Raw genomic sequence first — 15,839 nt, 5'->3', positions numbered from 1 at the left:
ATTTAGAAAAATCTGATATGTAGACATAGTTAGGTTCAAATCCAGTCAAGAGCGGGAATGAACTGAAGTTTCATTCATTTAATGAGAGTTGATTTTGTGAAGATTGTGGACTTTCAATTCAAGAATTAAATCCACGTTTATTTATTAAACTGAGATTCCCCCCAAGTCCAGTGGTTTCAGGCTGATCCATTTGAGTTAGGCTATTTGAAATTGCACAGTCTTAAGTTGTCTTCTCCAATGTAATTTTGTTGTTACATCTAACCCACTTAAGTATCTAGCTAATGTTCTTGTTTTTACATAAAAATGTCTTCCCTTTTTCTCCTCTTCATCATTTCCATCCATGTGGGTGAATGTTCCTGAAAAACCCTTCGTGAACTAGAGACTTTTGGTATGCGCATTCTCTTCCATAAGCTGTCCTAAGTCACAGAGAGAGCAGACAGCCAATAGCCTAGATATCACCCAACAAATAGTCTAGGACTACAACCTGGCTGCTGCTAAAACAGTAGAAAATGTTGCAAATGGTTAGCATTTGTGGATTTTCTTCAGTAGTAACATCATGACTAACTCATGGATTTAGCCAATTACTTTGTCATTCCTCGGTGACTATGGACTGCTCATGTCTGCTGTGGTTTCCGCAAAGCACTTTCTATGTCTGCACTGTAGTTAGTTTGCTGTGGCTTTTAAAACTTTAGCTGAATTTTGTAATTTTTTTTATTTAATTTTTTTCCCCCTTGAATAGTGTTAACCCTCTGAAAGGAATGTACCGTTGTTGCTCTTTGAATTGGCTATCTATAAAGCCTGTGAGTGCTCTTTGCATCTCTTCGTTGTAAATTGCTAGCTAATAAAGATGTTTTAAGTACAGTACCTCTACTTTGGCCTGACCTTACTATCGGTTTATGTAGTTAGTGTGATCCCCTGAACATGTTGACTGTTAAATACCCAGCAAATCTGATCTAAGTAGAAAGACAATAGGTCTATAGACCTGTCTAACCTGTGTTTATTCTGTGCTAATTGTCTTCTTTCTTCAACTTTCAGTGAAAGAGTTCTTAGCCAAAGCCAAAGAAGATTTTTTACGAAAATGGGAGTGCCCACCACAGGTAAGAGACTAATAACAAAATACTTCTTTCCCATAGGTAACAAAATACCACACTGAACAAAAATATAAAATGCAACATGGAACAACTTCAAAGTTTTTATGGAGTTACAGTTCATATAAGGAAATCAAATCAATTTAAATAAATAAATTAGGCCCTAATCTATGGATTTTTACATGACTGGGAATACAGATATGCATCTGTTCAGATGGCTTAAAAAGAAATAAAAAAGTAGGGGTGTGGATCATAAAACCAGTCAGTATCAGGTGTGACCTCCATTTGCGTCATGCAGCGTGACACATCTCCTTCGCATAAGAGTTGATATGGCTGTTGATTGTAGCCTGTGAAATGTTGTCCCACTCTGCTTCAATGGCTGTCTGAAGTTGCTGGATATTGGCGGGAACTGGAACACGTCGATCCAGAGCATCCCATAAGTTCTCAATGGTTAACATGTCTGGTGAGTATGCAGGCCATGGAAGAACTGGGACATGTGTACAGATCCTTGCGACATGGAGTCGTGCATTATCATGCTGAAACATGAGATGATGGCAGCAAATGAATGGCATGACAATGGGTCTCAGGATCTCGTCACGGTATCTCTGTCCATTCAAATTGCCATCGATAAAATGCAATTGGGTTTGTTGTCCGTAGCTTATGCCTGCCCATACCGTAACTCCACTGCCACCATGGGTCACTCTTCACAATGTTGACATCAGCAAACTGCTCTACCTCACAACGCCATACACGCGATCTGCCATCTGCCCGGTACAGTTGAAACCGGGATTTAGCCGTGAAGGTACACTTCAAGCGTGCCAGTGGCTATCTAAGGTGAGCTTTTGCCCACTGAAGTTGGTTGTGACGCCAAACATTGGTCAGGTTAAGACCCTGGTAAGGACAAAAGGGCTTCCCTGAGAATGTTTCTAAATCAAAATAAGCCCGCCTCCAGTGATCCTCACAGCCTTCATTTTACCCAGCACTCTCTCCACCATTTTGGTTAACTCCGCACACTCCACTGGCTTCCAGTTGAAGCTCGCATCTGCTACAAGACCATGGTGCTTGCCTACGGAGCTGTGAGGGGAACTGCACCTCCGTACCTTCAGGCTCTGATCAGTCCCTACACCCAAAGAAGGGCGCTGCGTCCATCCACCTCTGGCCTGCTCGCCTCCCTACCTCTGCGGAAGCGCAGTTCCCGCTCAGCCCAGTCAAAACTGTTCGCTGCTCTGGCACCCCAATGGTGGAACAAGCTCCCTCACGACGCCAGGACAGCGGAGGATTACCTGGGATAGGATAAAGTAATCCTTCTAACCCCCCCCCCCCCCCCCAAAAAAAAAGATCTAGATGTACTATTGTAAAGTGGTTGTTCCACTGGATATCATAAGGTGAATGCACCCAATCTGTAAGTCGCTCTGGATAAGAGCGTCTGCTAAATGAAGTAAATGTAACTCCAATGGTTTCTTCAAGATTGGGATTCTGCTCAGCTGCTCCTCATTAACAAACTGTACTCCTACTAGATACAAAGGGTCATTCTCATCACTGTTCACTACTTTGCTCTGTTTTCCATTCTTTTGGACAATACTCCAATTCTGCTTGATTCTACCGCCATTGTATTCAGAATCCACTTCATCCGCTTCTGCTATATTTCGTTCCCTGCCAGAGTGGACTCTAACATTTGCAACGGCACATACTTTTAAGGAGATAGGGAAACGGTGCCCACACTACGTCAATGTGCCGCGCGGTGCATTCTGGGTGATTTTTGCAACAAAGAGCGCACTCCATGGAGTGAAAAACATTAGCACGAATCTCGTCAACAAGAAGTACAAAATTACCAGTACTTTCCGAAATGTGAGATAATCAACTTGCTATCTGTTGAATCGTATAGCTTTGAAATCGTGACATTACGTGCTTTTGAGGAAAATAGGCAGGTTTCTCGACATATACACTGACTTTGAGAAAGGATTGTGTGACGATTAGCTTAGCAACTGCATGACAACGTGAACGTGATTGGTCGACAGTCTGCTGGGTGGGGCGTTGTACGTTCCTTCATTCATTAGATTCCTATTTCCTTTCTATAATACAGTTGAAGTCGCAAGTTTACATAAACCTTAGCCAAATACATTTAAACTCAGTTTTTCACAATTCCTGACATTTAATCCTAGTAAAAATTCCCTTAGGTCAGTTAGGATCACCGCTTTTATTTTAAGAATGTGAAATGTCAGAATAATAGTAGAGTGATTTATTTCAACTTGTATTTCTTTCATCACATTCCCAGTGGTTCAGAAGTTTACATGCACTCAATTAGTATTTGGTAGCATTGCCTTTAAATAGTTTAACTTGGGTCAAACGTTTTGGGTAGCCTTCCACAAGCTTCCCACAATAAGTTGGGTGAATTTTGTCCCATTCCTCCTGACAGAGCTGGTGTAACTGAGTCAGGTTTGTAGGCCTCCTTGCTTGCACATGCTTTTTCAGTTCTGCCCACACATTTTCTGTGGGATTGAGGTCAGGGCTTTGTGATGGCCACTCCAATACCTTGACTTTGTTGTCCTTAAGCCATTTTCCACAACTTTAGAAGTATGCTTGGGGTCATTGTCCATTTGGAAGACCAATTTGCGACCAAGCTTTAACTTCCTGACTGATGTTTTGAGTTGTTGCTTCAATATATCCAGATAATTTTCCTTCCTCATGAGACCATCTATTTTGTGAAGTGTACCAGTCCCTCCTGCAGCAATGCACCCCCACAACATGATGCTGCCACCCCCGTACTTCACGGTTGGGATGGTGTTCTTCAGCTTGCAAGCCTCCCCCTCTTTCCTCCAAACATAACAATGGTCTTTATGGCCAAGCAAACAGTTGTATTTTTGTTTCATCTGTCCAGAGGACATTTCTCCAAAAAGTACAATCTTTGTCCCCATGTGCAGTTGCAAACCTTAGTCTGGCTTTTTTATGGCGGTTTTGGAGCAGTGGCTTCTTCCTTGCTGAGCTGCTTTTCAGGTTATGTCGATATAGGACTCGTTTTTTTACTGTGGATATAGATACTTTTGAACCTGTTTCCTCCAGCATCTTCACAAGGTCCTTTTGCTGTTCTGGGATTGACTTGCACTTTTCGCACCAAAGTATGTTCATCTCTAGGAGACAGAACGCGTCTTTTTCCTGAGTGGTATGACCGCTGCGTTGTCCCATGGTGTTTATACTCGCATACTATTGTTTGTACAGATGAACGCGGTACCTTCAGGCATTTGGAAATTGCTCCCAAGGATGAACCAGACTTGTGGAGGTCTACAATTATTTTTCTGAGGTCTTGGCTTATTTCTTTTGATTTTCCCATGATGTCAAGCAAAGGGGCAGTGAGTTTGAAGGTAGGCCTTGAAATACATCCACAGGTACACCTCCAATTGACTCAAATGATGTCAATTAGCCTATCAGAAGCTTCTAAAGCCAAAGACATCATTTTCTGGAATTTTTCCAAGCTGTTTAAAGGCACAGTCAACTTAGTGTATGTCAACTTCTGACCCACTGGATTTGTGATAGTGAATTATAAGTGAAATAATCTGTCTGTTAACAATTGTTGGAATAATTACTTGTCATGCACAAAGTAGATGTCCTAACCGACTTGCCAAAACTATATTTGTTAACAAGAAATTTGTGGAGTGGTTGAAAAACAAATTTGAATGACTCCAACCTAAGTGTATATAAACTTCCGACTTCAACTGTATCTCTGGCAACTGTACCATGCAATGCATCCTGGACTGAAGAGGCTGACAAATAGGAAAAATGTGTTAGACCCTCCGTTAAATGACACATTTCTCGATGTAGGAATATCGCAAAAATATGTTAAATGGCTCATTCTCCCGAGTTATGACATCGGTCAGCATTCAAATCTGACATGCTCTCACAACTTTGTAAGTTGACTGACTTACGGTGCTACGTAATACCGGCCGTATTTCTGCCTGCTTGAACACCAATAACTCACATAAACATGAAATGACCCAGAGAATCGATAGAACAGAGATGCACAAAAACAATAGAACATTCAAAATGGCTGAGCCTTAACTTTAAGGATATAATTAGTGGCTAATTACAAAATACAATTACTAATACAAAATTGCAGTTACAGGTGTTTACGAAAATCTCTGGCCTTTGTACTCAGCAGCACCACCTTGTTAAAAAAATCATTGGAAGAACCCTGAACATCACTTCCTAGAGTAGCTCAAACTGCGCATGCAATGTTCCAAAAACTTTCATGAAGCAAGATGGCAACACACTAAAACGACACTTCCTGATCTTCAAATGTGCCACTGAGACATCACAAAGTAAATGATGGGGTGTCCTCATCGATGGCTCTGTCCATTCTTTCTACAGTCTATGAGCAGCCTACAATGTGCCTTTTTAATTAAAGGCAAATTACCCATTCTTTGCGGAAATCGCATAGACAGTAAACGCTACACAATTACCTTTATTAAAGTGTTCTGCCCTGTATTGAATTTCGGCTTTAATGTCGGCTCACTGTTTGCTGTCACATTTTAAGGATGTGTTTTCCTCCTCAGAGCACAACTGGACTGGATGACTTTGACAGGCTGAAGACTCTGGGCACAGGCTCGTTCGGTAGAGTTATGTTGGTGAAACATAAAGGAACAGAACAGTTCTACGCAATGAAGATCCTGGACAAACAGAAAGTGGGTACCATGCATTAACATGCACTGGGTTGTGTTAATTAGGTTAGGCAACGGAAAAAGAAAATGAGCTTTCCTTATTGGGTAAGTCCAGATAGTCCTTCCCTGTTTCAGTTTGCTTTCTTCTGTTTAGTGCCTAATGAACATGACCCTGTTTTGTTTTGAATGAAGTTGAACAAAACCTAGGCCGGTTAAATCACCTAGCACAGTAAAGTTGGCTGGCGTCAGAGAAAGCCTGGCTTTATCTAGCATGGGTTTACACTAGTTCTAATGGAAATGCATCTTCTCAGGTACTGTGAGGCTTGGTTAACCACAAAATACATTTCGTATTTTTTTGCCTGACATTTTTAAAGTGAAACTTAATGAGACACAGTATGAGAGATCCTGTACCTTGTTAAAAGTTGAACATCTGAATGAAAAAATGTAAACCAGTCATTGAGGCAACAATATTCTGTTAGCTACAAAGTAACTGTTTTGCGTCTCCCTTTTTTCAGTTGACTGCTTTTGGTCTGTTAACTTGAAGGATATTTTAGGAAATGTCAATCCCATGCAGGTTTCAAACAGTGACTGACGTGCCTTTTGAACCTATGACCATTGACATTTTGAAAATGACCTCTGACAGTTTGGCTTTAAACCTACACTGTGGTATTTTTACCACATGCTGTATTCTAAAGCTGTTGAAGATTAGCAATTGGACTGGCCTATTGATATTTAATTGCCCTGATCATCGTAAATGGTGCTGCCTTGTGGTGACTAGATCGCATTGGCTGCCACCAAATGTAGTAGGGATGTTCCCTTGAAATTGTCTCTTACATTATTATTTTCCTGTGTATCAAATTAATTAAAGTGGAAAGGCAAACACTTTGTTTTCTTTATTCTCGCGTGTAGATTTGTAAGCATCACACATTCCCACTACTAGCATCCTGATAACAAATATGCTACAGATGTCCAGTTGCACGTTCAATGCATGTAAAAAAAAAAAAAAAAAATGGACTGAAGTACTACAAACATTGCCTATTGCCCAGGCACTCATTCCCTCATTCCTCCAAAGTTAGCCACCACCATAAATTATTCTTTGGGATACGGTCATATTCTTCATTAGCGGTACGGTCACATCCATTAGTTTTATCAGATGACTGGTGACTTTTCTCTGTACTATTGTGCTCCTCTCCTCATCGTTATGCCTCCTCTCTCATTGCTCTCACAGGTGGTGAAGCTGAAGCAGATAGAACACACGCTAAACGAAAAGAGAATACTGCAGGCGGTGTCCTTCCCCTTTCTCGTGAGACTAGAGTATTCCTTCAAGGTATGTCAGCAGCAGTAGGATGTCCTAAAATCTGCACCATACGATTGGTGAAAAAGATAAGCAGTGTTACCCTGCAAATTGAGTTTGGATGATAAACCAAAAATGGCCTTCCTTGGTACGTCGGTAATTTTCCGTTATTTTGCTACACAATGTTACTGTAAATCAGGGGTCTCAAAGAGAACCTGCAGATACCCGGCCCTCCGTGGAATGATTTGGACACGTGCTGTAGATTGTTCTAAACCGTTATTTGGTCGACAGTAATAGCCTATGCATTATGTTGATTCCTTGTTCTCCCAAATTTCATGACATCCAATTTGTAGTTAGTCTTGTCCCATCGCTGCAACTCCTGTACGGACTCGGGAGAGGCGAAGGTCGAGAGCAATTCTTCCTCCGAAACACGACCCTGCCAAGCCGCACTGCTTCTTAACACACTGCTCGCTTAACCCGGATGCCAGCCGCACCAATGTGTCGGAGGAAACACCGTACAACTGGCGACCAAGTCAGCTTGCAGGTGCCTGGCCTGCCACGTGGAGTCGCTAGAGCGCGATGTGACAAGGAAATCCTGGCCGGCCTAACCCGGACAACGCTGGGCCGATTGTGCGCTGCCTCATGGGTCTCCCGGTCACAGCCAGCTGTGACACAGCCTGGGATTGAAACCGGGGGAGAGTATGTTGATCCCTGCTATAAAAGTATCTGCTTGTCCCTGTTTTCCTGTTGGCTGCTGTGTTAGCGAGCCTCTTTCACTCCCCACTGTGCGCCTGGAGGAGGGAGAGATGCTTTCTGCAAAACACAAGCATAGGACCGTTGTTCAAAATGCAATTGCTGGAAAAATATAAATGCAGTTTTCAAAGCAACTACTGTTACAGTTAGAGGAGCTTTCTGTGAGTATTTTATTTCTCAACTCTTAATATTGAATTCATGGCACCACTTTACAACTGGAGTAAGTTGTAGTATGGCTTGGTTTTGATGCGCCCGCGGAGTGCGCCATTTGCTGTGAATAGGCCCACATCAAGTAGCCTAAGCCTAGCGCTGGATTTTTTTTGTACGATAGATGAATCAATTAGCCTACATGGCTATATAGCAACAATATCATGTTTAGAGTTAGTCTAGCTAAGTGTTTTGAGTTCCCAATTCCTCAGGTGCTGAATAATATAGCCTATAGGCCAATATTCACAAAGAGCCAAAAAGAAATCTGATAATAATGGATTCTATTTTAACCAGTTGCACAATCATGCTTTCCTTGGAAATGTTAGATGAAATGGCTTACTTTTTTAATCATAGGCTACCATCTCACCTGTCTTACTTGGTACTGGAAAATTGTCTATAGCCCTCATGCGAATGTTAAGTAACTGTCTATTGAAATAAATACAAATATTGTTTTATTTATTGTTATCCAGCAAAATAGTTACATTTATCACAATATTACTTTTTGTCCATAACGCTCTGCTCTAGCAACTCCCCCCCCCAAAATAATTTAGCGTAAAAAAGTTGGTGACCAACTTTATTTTGTTCTTTTTTTTCAGAGGGGGGTTTACAGGTCCAAAAACAATCAAATAAATGCATACAAAGATAACCCTGACCCACCTCCCAAAAGAAAGCATGCCTCCCATCCCACCTAGCAACAGAGGTTGCTTATCTGTCAGTGCTGTGAAATTAGTGATGCATTAACATCTCTCCTTTGTGAACGGCTGTGTTAATTATTTAGAGAAATACCTAATTAATTCCAATATTTATTTATTGTAATTTATCGCTCTACTTGCAAATATGTTGGAAAAGACCTTGTACATTTTGACAAATAATATTGTATCAATTTCAACCCAAGGTACGTGTGTGTGTGTGTGTGTGTGTGTGTGTTCTAACTTTATTTGAAACATAGGATAACTCCAACCTCTACATGGTGATGGAGTACGTTCCAGGAGGAGAAATGTTCTCGCATCTGAGACGCATCGGGAGGTTCAGGTGAATCGAAAAAGTTTTGACACCATGTTCATAGCCTGGTATGTCTGTATACTTGAGATACAAAAAATGGGCACCATCTATGAATTATAAGGTATGTGCTGTGTTGTCTTTGGTTAAAAAAAATTCTGCCCGTTTGACATCACGTCAACTTAAATTCTTCTTCTGTCTTCAGTGAACATCACGCACGATTTTATGCAGCTCAGATAGTACTCACTTTTGAGTACCTCCACTCGCTAGACCTTATCTACAGAGACCTGAAGCCTGAAAACCTTCTCATTGATCACCAAGGGTACATCCAGGTACGGATGCAGCGATATCCAAACCAAAGCATATTCTCATTTGTTGTCTATGAACTCTCATCTAAGACTTCTGTCTTGAGATTGAATAGCAAATAATGAGAGGTTAGACATCACGTTAACGTTGACAGTCCATGCAAATGTGGACTGCTATTATTACATAGTTCTAATGCCCTTGTTGGTCCGTTTCAGGTCACAGACTTTGGCTTTGCCAAAAGAGTCAAAGGCAGGACCTGGACATTGTGTGGAACTCCAGAGTACCTGGCTCCAGAGATCATCCTCAGCAAGGTGGGCCATTGTGTCCAATATAGTGTGCTGTACATAGTGTGTGTGACTGTTTGCAACCTACCTGTAGATTTGAATTAGTTGCCAGTGTTTGCACAGTATGTGCAAAGAAAGTCGCTGAACTTTGTTTTCGCTGCTGTACTCTGCTAGGGCTACAACAAAGCTGTGGACTGGTGGGCACTGGGAGTCCTGATCTACGAGATGGCCGCTGGGTACCCCCCATTCTTCGCTGATCAGCCAATCCAGATCTACGAGAAGATCGTGTCTGGCAAGGTATCCAGGAATTGATGTTATGTGTAGTCTGGACTGACATGTTACTGGACACCATGCGTTCTTGAATGTTATGCAAAACTAATGCATACGTATTAGTGTCCTACAAAACTTTCTTCACGGTTGATTTGCCTATAGATTTTGCAGCGGCCCCTACTGTCAAGAATGACAGAGCTATTAGCCTATATGGTGTCCCTTGATGTTCTGGTTATTTGCCAACATTGCTGTGCATGTTTCTATCGTCCCAGTGACTTTTATCCATATTTTAACAATAAGCTCCACAGTTAAAGCCCAACTCCTCTCCTGTGTTCCAGGTACGATTCCCCTCCCACTTCAGCTCAGACTTGAAAGACCTGCTGAGGAACCTGCTCCAGGTGGACCTGACGAAGCGCTACGGCAACCTGAAGAATGGGGTGAATGACATCAAGAACCACAAGTGGTTCGCCACAACAGACTGGATCGCAATCTACGAGAGGAAGGTACGTCCCGATCGTTATTTTTTTTTAAGTGTGAAATAACCACTGTTAGTTTGGAACAGTAAAAAAAACAGGTAACACATTATGTATCCCCAGAAAGATTGACATTCCAGGTGTAATTAAATATGAACTTTACCGTCATAAAAACACTGCCAGATATAACACATTTGCACTATAAAGGCTTTGCAAGGCTTGTAGGCAAGGATGTTGGGAGTTCAGTACTTTCCCCTCTAACCCCAATCACCAAAATAGGTTGATTGCCTTTGCCACATAAACAATGTGTAGCTGTTGTGATTGTATTGTGGTCTTTAGAGCCACTCCCACACTTGTCCTGTTGCCTTTCAGGTGGAAGCTCCCTTCATACCAAAGTGCAGAGGACCAGGAGACACAAGCAACTTTGACGACTACGAAGAGGAGGATGTCCGTGTGTCCGACACAGAAAAGTGTGCGAAGGAGTTTTCCGAATTCTAGCAAGGGGGGGGCATGTGTTCCATCAGGTCTCTCACATGTATTGGGATTTTTGCAGTCTGTTGAGGGTGGAGCTGAGACATGATGCATTCAAAACAATTGCCTAGTTCCTTCATTCCACAAGGTTGAATGAGGTCCTTCTTGCCATTATCCTCCTCGCGTGCAGTTAGCACTAAACGTATACACAGGCACATTATGCAGACACCCCTCGTGCTGCGACACAAAAATACTAGGAACACCATGTTTTTTGTCTTTTGTTTCCTGTTTAGTTTTTAAACATATGTTGCTTTAAAGAATCCCCCCCCCCCCCCCCCTTCCCTCCATTTTAAACCAAGTGATTATTTGCAAAGCAAGACTAAAACCAATGAAATGCCCATTTTACAGTGGCACAAAGAGTTACTGACTATAGTAGGTGGTATTACACATTTTAGTGATTTTTACATTGCTCTAGTTCTTGCCAGTGACTCTTGCCAGTTCTTGTGTGTTAGGCCTACATGTCAGTGTTTTTTTAGGTTTAATTAAACTTTCTTGGCCCAGTCTATAATCCTAAACATTTTGCTGTCCTTAAGAAGTAGACTGTCTTTCTGCATAATATAAATATACAGCATCTTTTTACAAAGAAATGGATGTCAGAAAAGGAAAATACTCATTACAATACCACAGTCACATGGGCATGCAGTCATTGATGAGGGGTACAGTAGTAGCAAAGCAAACCTAATTACAAAGCAAAAACCTGTGATATGTTTAATTTATCATTTGTAGCAATGTTTTACTTGTCAGGTCATGGGGCATTTTTTATTTTTTTTTAATTACCGCCGAGTAGGTATTGTATTCAAATTAAGATGAAGTGAGATTATATATTTTAAGGTACAACAACCCCAAGAGGGGTAGGAAACTTATGGGCTTTAACTACACTGAACAAAAATATAAACGAAACATGCAACAATTTCAAAGATTTTACTAAGTTACAGTTCATATAAGGAAATCAGGCTATTTAAATAAATTCATTAGGCTCTAATCTATTGATTGCACATGACTGGGAATACAGATATGCATCTGGTCACAAATATCTTTAAAAAAGTAGTGGTGTGGGTCAGAAACCAGTCTGGTGTATCTGGTGTGAATGTTGTCCCACTCCTCTTCAATGGCTGTGCAAAGTTGATGGATATTGGCAGGAACTGGAACACGCTCTCGTACAAATCGATCCAGTGCATCCCAAACATGCTCAATGAGTGACATGTCTGGTGAGTATGCAGGCCATGGAAGAACTGGGACATTTCAAGCGTCCAGAAATTGTGTACAGATCCTTGTGACATGGGGTTGTGCATTATCATGCTGAAACATGAGGTGATGGCGGCAGATGAATGGCACAATAATGGATCTTGTCATGATATCTCTCTGCATTCAAATTGCCATCGATAAAATGTAATTGTGTTCGTTGTTCGTAGCTTATGCCTTCCCATACATAACCCCACCGCCAACAAACCACTCACCCACACGACACCGTACACGCTGTCTGCCATCTGCCCGGTATAGTTGAAACCTGGATTTAGCTGTGAAGAGCAGACTTCTCCAGCGTGCCAGTGGCCATCTAAGGTGAGCATTTGACCACTGAAGTCGGTCACGACGCCGAACTGCAGTCAGGTCAAGACCCTGGTGAGGATGACGAGCATGCAGATGAGCTTCTCTAAAACGATTTCTGACAGTTTGTGCAGAAATTATTTTGGTGTGCAAACCCAGTTTCGTCAGCTGTCTGGGTGGATGGTCTCGGACGATCCCGCATGTGAAGTAGGGAAATTAATATTCAATTCTCTGGCAACAACTCTGATGGACATTCCTGCAGTCAGTATGCAAATTGCACGCTCCCTAAACTTGAGATATCTGTGGCATTGTGTTGTGACAAGTGGTGTTTTATTGTCCCCAGCACAAGGTGCACCTGTGTAATGATCATACTGTTTAATTGGCTTCTTGATATGCCACACCTGTCAGGTGGATAGATTATCTTGGCAAAGGAGAAATGCTCACTAACAGTGATGTAAACAAATTTCTGCACAAAATGTAAAATACACTTTTTGTGCATATGGAAAACTTCTGGGAACTTTTATTTCAGCACATGAAACATGTGACAAACACTTTACATGTTGCGTTTTATCTTCTTGTTCAGTATAGAATTACTGTATACCACGGGTTCTCAAGGTGGGGTACTGCAGGGGATCCGTAGCCAGATTTTATAAACATATACAGTACCGGTCAAAAGTTTGTAGACACCTACTCATTCAAGGGTTTTTCTTTATAATTACTATTTTCTACATTGTAGAATAACAGTGAAGACATCAAAACTATGGAATCATGTACAGTAGTAGCCCAAAGTGTTAAACAAATATATTTTATATTTGAGGTTCTTCAAAGTAGCCACCCTTTGCCTTGATGACAGCTTTGCACACTATTGGCATTCTCTCAACCTGCTTCATGAGGAATGCTTTTCCAACATTCTTGAAGGAGTTCCCATATATGCTGGGCTGCTTTTCCTTCCCTCTGCAGTCCAACTCATCCCAAACCATCTCAATTGTGTTGTCAGGTGATTGTGGAGGCCAGGTCATCTGATGCTGCACTCCATCACTCGCTTTCTTGGTCAAATAGCCCTTACACAGCCTGGAGGTGTGTTGGGTCATTGTCCTGTTGAAAACAAATGATAGACCCACTAAGCGCAAATCAGATGGGATGGCTTATCACTGCAGAATGCTGTGGTAGCCATGCTGGTTAAGTTTGCCTTGAATTCTAAATAAAACAGTGTCATCAGCAAAGCACCATCACACCTCCTCCATGCTTCACGGTGGGAACCACACATGCAGAGATCATCCATTCAACATCACTGCGTCTCACAAGAATTTTCAAATTTGGAGTAATCAGACCAAAGGACAGATTTCCATCAGTCTAATGTTCAATGCTCATGTTTCTTGGCTCAAGCAAGTCTCTTCTTATTGGTGTCCTTTAGTAGTGGTTTCTTTGCAGCAATTCGACCATGAAGGCCTGATTTCATGCAGTCTCCTTTGAACAGTTGATGTTGATGTGTCTGTTGAATTGTGAAGCATTTATTTGGGCTGCAAGCTGAGGTGCAGTTAACTCTAATGAACTTATCCTCTGCAGTAGAGTTAACTCTGGGTCTTCCTTTCCTGTGGCTGTACTCATGAGCCAATTTAATCATAGCACTTGATAAAACTGTCAAAGTTTTTGAAATGTTCCGCATTGACTGACTCATGTCTTATAGTAGTGATGGACTGTTGTTTCTCTTTGCTTATTTGCACTCTTCTAGGACTTGGTCCTTAGCCATATTTGGTAATCTTCTGTATACCACCCCTACCTTATCACATCACAACTGATGGGCTCAAATGCATTAAGAAGGAAGGAAATTCCACAAATGAACTTAACAAGGCACACCTGTTAATGGAAATCCATTCCGGCTGACTACCTCATGAAGCTGGTTGAGAAAAGGGCTAGAGTGTACAAAGCTGTCAAGGGAAAGGGTGACTACTTTGAAGAATCTCATATCAAATATATTTTGATTGAACACTTCTTGGTTACATGATTCCATATGTGTTATTTTATAGTTTGATGTCGTCACTATTATTCTACAATGTAGAAAATAGTAAAAATAAGAGAAACCCTGGAATGAGTACGTGTGTCCAAACTTTTGACTGGTAGTGTGTGGATATATATCTGCACACACAGTGCATTTGAAAAGTATTCAAACCCCTTGATTTTTTCCCCCACATTTTGTTACGTTACAGCCTTCTTCTAAAATGTATTCAATTGTTTTCCCTCATCAATTTACACACAATACCCCATAATGACAAAGCAAAAATAGGTTGACATTTGTGCAACTGTATTAAATATAAAAAACTGTCAAAATTACATAATTATTCAGACCCTTTACTCAGTACTTTGTTGAATCGGCTTCGGCAGCGATTACATCCTTGAGTCGTCTTGGGTGTGACACCACAAGCTTGGCACAACTGTATTTGGGGAGGGGGAGCGTCGCTGCACAGCTACTTTCAAGTCTCTCCAGAGAAGTTCGATCGGGTTCAAGTCCAGGCTCAGCCTGGGCCACTCAAGGACATTCAGAAGCTTGTCCCAAAGCCACTCCTGTGTTTTCTTGGCTGTGTGCTTAGGGTCGTAGTCCAGTTGGAAGGTGAACCTTCTCCCCAGTCTGAAGTCCTGAGTGCTCTGGAGGTAGTTTTCGTCAAGGATCAATGTACTTTGCTCCTTTCATCTTTCCCTCGATACTGACTAGTCTCCCAGTCCCTGCCGCTGAAAAACATCCCCACAGTATGATGCTGCCACCTCCGTACTTCACCGTAGGGATGGTGCCAGGTTTCCTCCAGACGTGATGCTTGGCATTCAGGCCAAGGAGTTTCATCAGACCAGAGAATCTTGTTTCTCATGGTCTGAGATTCCTTTAGGTTCCTTTTGGCAAACTCCAAGCTGGCTGTCGTGCCTTTTACTGAGGAGTGGCTTCCGTCTGGCCACTCTAGCATAAAGGCCTGATTTGGTTGGGTGCTGCAGAGATGGTTGCCCTTCTGGAAGGTTCTCCCATCTCCACGGAGGATCTCTGGAGCTCAGTCAGTCACCATCGGGTTCTTGGTCACCTCCTGGACCAAGGCTCTTCTCCCCCGATGGCTCAGTTTTGCCGGGCTGCCAGCTCTAGGAAAAGTCTTGGTTGTTCCAAACTTCTTCAATTTAAGAATGGAGGCCACTGTGTTCTTGGGGACCTTAATTTTTTTGGTACCCTTCCCCAGATCTGTGCCTCGACACAATCCTGTCTCGGAGCTCTACGGACAATTCCTTCGGCTTCGTGGCTTGGTTTTTGCTCTGACATGCACTGTCAACTGTGGGACCTTATATAGATAGGTCTGTGCCTTTCCAAATCATGTCCAATCAATTGAATTGACTACATGTGGACTCCAAGTTGTAGAAACATCTCAAGGATGATCAATAGAAACAGGATGAACCTGAGCTCA

General features: G+C 42.0%; 1 protein-coding gene across 4 annotated transcripts in view; it reads left to right on the top strand.

Moving 5' to 3' along the window:
• The window catches only part of prkacba (protein kinase, cAMP-dependent, catalytic, beta a), a 36,948-nt gene extending 25,588 nt beyond the window's left edge, over nucleotides 1–11,360 (top strand). For 2 of the 4 annotated variants that reach the window (XM_014215645.2, XM_014215643.2), the window contains exons 2-11: nucleotides 380–388; nucleotides 1,036–1,097; nucleotides 5,636–5,764; nucleotides 6,969–7,067; nucleotides 8,944–9,026; nucleotides 9,199–9,325; nucleotides 9,515–9,610; nucleotides 9,758–9,880; nucleotides 10,192–10,356; nucleotides 10,699–11,360. In XM_014215645.2, coding sequence (XP_014071120.1) covers nucleotides 380–388; nucleotides 1,036–1,097; nucleotides 5,636–5,764; nucleotides 6,969–7,067; nucleotides 8,944–9,026; nucleotides 9,199–9,325; nucleotides 9,515–9,610; nucleotides 9,758–9,880; nucleotides 10,192–10,356; nucleotides 10,699–10,824 — 1,019 coding nt within the window. In that variant the 3' untranslated portion in view covers nucleotides 10,825–11,360. The remainder of the gene's footprint in view (nucleotides 1–379; nucleotides 389–1,035; nucleotides 1,098–5,635; nucleotides 5,765–6,968; nucleotides 7,068–8,943; nucleotides 9,027–9,198; nucleotides 9,326–9,514; nucleotides 9,611–9,757; nucleotides 9,881–10,191; nucleotides 10,357–10,698) is intronic. The other 2 variants (XM_014215646.2, XM_014215644.2) reach the window with 1 other exon arrangement.
• The last annotated feature ends 4,479 nt before the right edge of the window (nucleotides 11,361–15,839 follow it).

The sequence above is a fragment of the Salmo salar genome, chromosome ssa10 (genome assembly GCF_905237065.1).
Source record: "Salmo salar chromosome ssa10, Ssal_v3.1, whole genome shotgun sequence".
NCBI lineage: Eukaryota > Metazoa > Chordata > Actinopteri > Salmoniformes > Salmonidae > Salmo > Salmo salar.
Note: the sequence above shows the minus strand (reverse complement) of the source record. Positions and strands in the feature narration are given on the sequence as shown.